This window comes from Papaver somniferum, chromosome 11 (genome assembly GCF_003573695.1).
Source record: "Papaver somniferum cultivar HN1 chromosome 11, ASM357369v1, whole genome shotgun sequence".
Classification (NCBI taxonomy): domain Eukaryota; kingdom Viridiplantae; phylum Streptophyta; class Magnoliopsida; order Ranunculales; family Papaveraceae; genus Papaver; species Papaver somniferum.
The window spans coordinates 91,256,882-91,263,190 of record NC_039368.1 but is presented as its reverse complement, the minus strand read 5'-3'; the positions used below and the strand labels follow the sequence as shown (position 1 = coordinate 91,263,190).

At 36.9% G+C, this 6,309-nt stretch overlaps 1 protein-coding gene across 1 annotated transcript; it reads right to left on the bottom strand.

Annotated features, from left to right (window-relative positions):
• Nucleotides 1-666: 666 nt before the first annotated feature.
• LOC113321262 lies at nucleotides 667-3,609 on the bottom strand. Its single transcript, XM_026569162.1, has 3 exons — nucleotides 2,845-3,609; nucleotides 2,594-2,761; nucleotides 667-2,504 (listed from the first exon to the last, which is right to left on the bottom strand). Exons 1-3 carry the CDS (start codon nucleotides 3,415-3,417, stop codon nucleotides 756-758), a joined length of 2,490 nt encoding a protein of 829 aa, XP_026424947.1. The 5' UTR covers nucleotides 3,418-3,609; the 3' UTR covers nucleotides 667-755.
• Nucleotides 3,610-6,309: the final 2,700 nt, after the last annotated feature.

The following is a 6,309-nucleotide window of genomic DNA, read 5'->3' as shown; positions in this document are numbered from 1 at the left end:
CTTCTTTGTGTCAATTAATATTTTTAGTTCCGCTTAGGACTCTGACTTAAGAGTCTAAGTTAAGCAACTAACTTAAAAACATTGTTCTTCACGGAAGGAAGCCGGAAGATAAAGTGTTCAGCAAATCTTTAGTAGCTAGATTTTAAGGAATGATGCCCCTACTCAGTCGCGAGCTTCTGCGCACTACTGTATAATTTACTTGGCTGCTATATTATTTTGAGTCCTTGAACGGGACCATATACAATACTTTAGACTTTAATTAGCCGAAAGCATGCTAAATAGCAGCACGATAAAAATTGTTAGTTAAGCTAAATGCATGATGAGTGTAAGTGTTAACTCTTTTGGTATCGAAAAGAAGAGAAGCGACAATTGACATACATACGTATTTCAAGCTGGGATACAGTAGTGATCAATAAAATGGCAGCAATTCTGCTCTTTAATACAAACAAAAGTTGGTGCAAATCGGCATTTCATGAAAACGTACGTAAATGTTGAAACTTGATTATTGTCAATATGATGATGCATACCATAGCATAGCAGCATAAAAAAAGGTTTTAAAGTAGAGTGGAAATACGTCACTCGTTTTTGGCCGCATGCTAAAAGTGAAGCACTTGATATCACCTAAAGTATTAATGATGTTTTCGGTTCCATGGATGCATTGCAAGAGGAACTCAAAGAGTAGAAACAGTTTATACCAACAAAAGCTTTCTTATTACAATGACAATATGACATGAAATTGCACTTTGTACAATTCCTTACGAGTACAAAGCATTAATCTTGCAGTAAATTTCACACAAGTTTACATGGCTACAAGGATTTTCCCATTGAACCAACTCTTTCACACTTTTTCCTATCTCTTTTGTTTCCTTCATTAAACCATCAATGCAAAATCCCAATGCACCCAAACAAAGAATCATTTGGCTCTTCATCTCCTCTTCCTGGTCATCGTCATCACCTTCCAAACCATCAACTTTGTCTACCACTTCTCTTAAATGTTGCACCAACGTACTCGTAAATTTCTCCATTTCTTCTTCATTGTCGCTCATCAAAACCTTAAACCCACTCCCATTTAGTGAACATTTTCCCATTTCCACATCATAAGAGATGTTCTTACTGGTTAACTCTTTCTCAAGTCTTTGTAAAGATTTTATCGAAGTAATTTCCTCAAAACATTTTAGTGAAGAATTTACGGTTCTTTTGAAAATATCTAAATCTCCACCAATCTGTTCTTGAACTTCAAACCTCTTGGACTCTTGAACCAAAGATTCCATTGCACGAGTCGTGTAAAGTAAGAGATCTGCCATTCTTAATAACGACCCAAGTAACTTACTATAACACGCACCATGAAAAGGTATGAACCAAAAGTTGGGTTCCACTCCAGCTTCTGCAATGAACTTACCTAGCTCAGTAACATTAGCTCTTAGCTTCTTTTCGTTTTCTTTTAAATCTTTCAAACACATTCTTGACTTGTTTTCTGCACTGGTACAAAAATCTATCGATTCGATGGACTTGTGGAGGGACCTCAAGCTCTTCGATAGCCCACCCTTTGCCATTGTAGAAGCCCTGATGGGTTGTACGAGAAGGTCCACTATGACTGAACAACTTAGTCCAATGAAGACTTCTGTGATTCTTACGAAGGCAAATTGAGTTGGAGAACCATAGTTCTTCCTGCCCAAGATAATTAATGCAGCAATAGTTGCAGATATGGCGCCAGCCTGATCATACATTCGGCTCCGTTTCAAGAATGTAGTAAATATGATCCAAGGAATAAGTGATAGAAATCTTATCTCTAGGAATTTTGGGAAAAGAAAGCAAGCCAAGACTCCGTATATGGATCCTAAAACTGTTCCTTGTGCTTTAATATTAGCAATCTTGAATGTCGCTTCTCTCCCACCTGCCATTCCAACACCAACTGCAAGACCTGCCCAGAACCCATTTTCTTTATTATAAATCATTCCAAATAACACAGCAAGGCCTAGCGAAAGCGAGCATTTCGCTGCGTAGATCAATCTTTTACTGTTGATATTCAAGAAGTAATTGCTGATCATGAATGATTTCTTTTTTTGAACTGGTTCTTCTATCTTGGGTTTGTTTGGTGAATCGACACTTTGACTAGTCATTGACTCGTCATGAAGGAGTTTCATGCAAAATAGAAAGAAGAGAGATGGTAAATCGTTTTTTGTGAGTAGTATATTGGGTTGAAGAGTTTGAAGGAACAAATTATGTACAACTTGATCATCTCCCTTAGTTTCTGGAACAGTTGATGAATCACTATGCAGAGAGCAACCGGTTTGTTTCACTGTTGAACTTATTTGCTCATTTAATGTAGAGAGAAGAATTTTAACTTCTTGATCAGCAACTCTAAGAGGAAATGATGAAGCGGAAGAAGTTAAAGCAAGTTCAATCCCTTTTAAGGGTGTTTCCAAGGCCTGTAATCTGGCTGCTGGGCACATATCATACTGTTTAGCCAATCTGTTCAATGGTTTCTCCCATGGCATGTTTTCCTGTTGAATGGAAATTATTTGCACCCCATTAGTAACTTTAACTTGGTAATATGATCAAGTCTAAAAATGTTCATGAAAAGTTGGTGTACCTGTTTGATTTTGATATTTTGGAGCAGACTGAACCCTGTTTTAGCCAAAGATTTTGCTTGAGAAACTGATGCTAGTGCTGAAGCTTTGTTTTCGGCACAAAACGCATTTACGAAGAGATTAAGTCTTTGTGAAAAGTTCTCCTTGAATAACAGACCCTTATTCCGAACCTGCAAATTAGAAACGATGTTAACAGTTAACCCCACAATTTTTCATCACAGATACTGAAACAAATAAAGGTTTAACTAGTTACCTCGAAACTTGCAAGCCGAGGGTAAGGAAAAACCAACGCCAGAAAAGAAGCTAAAGCACCAAGAGCAGTACTTGCTGCAACGTGCCTCGCATGCGTAAAAGCCTCAGTATGAACACCATCCATAGAAGTCACCGAGTATAAGATAACGATTTGACCCAAAGCAATACGCTTGCAAATTAAGTGGGTTGATTCAGGCAATGTTATTGCAAAGCTTGTGATTGTCACAGCAAGAACAGATGCACTGATTGAATACCTAGCTGGTCCAATAAGCCATAAGCTTAAGATAGCTGGTAATACTCCTTGGCAAGTAGCGAGTATGGCATGCCAACAACCCCGAACCGTATCACCTAATGTCGCTTCTGTGACGATAAGGATTACAATCACATAAGTTAAAGCTGGAAATGCTACCTCCTGTTGGAGTAACATAGGGCCGAATAGAGTCACAAAACCAACGATGGAGCATGCTAATGCAATCCTGAATGCTGCTACTAAACGTGAACGCCATAATGCTTGAACCGGACTGATTATTCTTTTTGTTGGTGTGGCTAGTTCTATTGCTTTTGTTGTCATCATTTTGGAAAGATATGGATTTGATGACCAATTTGACGAAGGAAGAATATAGAACCAGAAACACCTGTTAGATTAGATTAGACTAGATTAGATTAGAGAGGAAGTAAAGACAATTTCTTCTTCTCCTGGTTAAGCTGGTAGGTGTGTCGTTTTGGGAAGTCATATGCTGGGTTTATGTAGTAAGGGATATTAGGAAAGGAGTTGGAAAGTAATGGATGTCTGTATGTGCAGAGATTTTTTTTAAATGGATGCATGGGACCTATTTTTGTGAGTGATTTTGAATTGTCTTTACTTTAGAATTAAAAATAAGAAATGCACGAAAAACTGATATCCAGGATCACATTTCAGAAAATATATATAAGTAGTAGTAGTAGAATTAAGCTGATGATCAAAGAGCTGGAGCTAGTGAAGCCAAATGATCTGTGTAATTAATTAATTAGGGTAAGCAAGTTACTGAGATTCGGTCACATTCACAGCCTTAGAACTAAATGATGATGACATTTCAGTTAAATTTGTGTATCCTTCACCAAACCAGGTGCAAAGTGCAAATGAGCGCATTAGCTTTCCGGAATAATGCATCATCATTGTCTCTTAAGTTCCAGGTTAATACTTAATAATGTAATCTTGAGTACAATTTAATCAAGATCTGTTTGGCAACCAAATAACCGGCAACAACAAACGCTAGCTTGTAAGGAACTTGTCTCGTAACCTTAGTTTATCATGTTCTTTTTCTAACCTAATTTATTTTTTAGACCAGTTGTTGCATACTACTATCATGATTACCAGTTAGTTATGAACCAATTCAACGCGTGTTATATTTTGCTATATATCTCTTGACCAAAGTCGTGCATGCTTTATACCAGTTTGACATAGTGAAGTGTGATTTTGACGATGCATCTAGTGGCTAACGAAAGAAAGGTTCACATCCTGGTAAATGACAAAGCATTATCATAACCAATGTTAGCTTGTAAAACTAAGCAACTAAGAATCGGGCAGGGCTCACTGCTAATTTATAGCTGCTAGTTAGCTTCTGAGCCAAGCCATGCAAAGAAAAGAATCCACATATCATCATTTTCTTTATGCTACTTTTTCAAGAAGAAACATAATTATGGAAATGATGTCAGAATGGAGAAATTGATCAAGGAAGTAATTAAGGCTAATAAACCATGAACAAACTTGTTTAAAGTGGGGTTCCCTGTAGTTTTTCCACTAACAAATCTGGTCGACCCATTTTGAACGTAACCTTACTTTTCTCGACGTCCTTGATTTTGTACTTGTAAGAAAGCCTAAGAAGAAGAAGAGAGAAAAACCTAGGGGTTGATCCTTGAGAAGAGGAAGGGTCAAGCTAAGTGGGTCTCATGGATGATGATGCATGCAATTTTATCATATATATTCGATTCAATTCAATTCAATTCAATAGTAAAAATAGAAAAGAAGAAAAAATAATGAAAGAAGAGAAAAGTTAGTTAAAGCATGCTAAGTCACCATTTTTACTTTAGGCCCCCATAAGGGGAGAGTCTGAGAGTGATTTGCTTAATTGCTTGCTAATGGTTTTCCAGAGGATTAATCATGTGATCCAACTATAGGTAGGTATATTATTCTAAGGTTTGTTAGTTTTATTATCAGGATGGTATGTCTTTGACTTCGTCTAAGTTCGTATATTTTCTTTCCCAATCGGTAATTTTTAGACGTACATTTGAGCCACTTGAAACTTAACTACCCCATCGTTTCAAATTAGTAATAGTATGTCTCCGTCCCAAATTAATTGAGCTATTTGGTTTTAGATTTTATCTCATAATTAACTGAGCTATTTCACTAATCAAGAGGATATCTCTAAAACTATCATTTTAATTGGTTATTGTTACTATAATAAATATGTTGTTATAAGGCATATGCTCATGAACGTGCGGTACATTAGAATACTTGGGTTTTCCCTTTCCTCTTGTATAAATAGAATGCTATACCTATGTAATTGTGTTCCCCTCTCTGGTTAATGAAAAGTCTTTCTCTTTTCCCTTTATCACTCCAAAACGTTATCAGCACGAAGCTCAACCGCTCGAGAAGTTTTTCTTTTTCTTTTTATCTTAATCATCAATCGATGGACAGTGAATACTACCTCGGAAAGATACATCGTAGCCGGTACTGTTCTTATTTTTTTCTCTCTCAATCGTACACAAAAGGAAGAAGGAACGTCATCTCCAGAAGAGATTGAGTGCCTAACTGATAGTGGCACCACACACACAATTTTAAGAAATAGACAATTATTTGTTGACTTAATTCCTTATAAATCCTCTGTGACTACGATGATTGGATCATCACAAGTGATTATTGAGCGAGGTAATGCATAATTCTTGTTTCCAAATGGCACAATCATTAAAGTCACAGAAGCTCTATATGCACCAAGAGCTAACCGTACCTTGTTGAGCTTCAAAAATATCCGTGCAAATGGTTATTATGTGGAAACTCACTGTGAAAATGGAATTGAATATATAAATATTATCTCTAATATATGTGGAAGAAAACGCATTTTAGAGAAGTTAATGAGTCACTCTAGTGGTTTGTACACTACTACTATTCGGATTATGGAATCACATGTTGTTACCAACAATGAACTGTTGAACAATGACTTATACAAGCTTTGGCACGACCGCTTGGGGCACCCAGGTCGTGATATGATGATCCGTGTTTTAAAATACTCACACGGACATCCTTTCTTTCGAGTGAAAAGTAAAATGGGACAAAAGACATTTACAATGCAAAGTAACAACGTGTGCCAGCCACTGCCATCTAAAGCAACTGATGTGCAACTCCTCTCTCTTTCTACTTTGTGGACTTTGTCAAAAGCACACCACTCATTTTTCAACGCTTGTTCTTTAGCAAAGACATGAGCGAGAC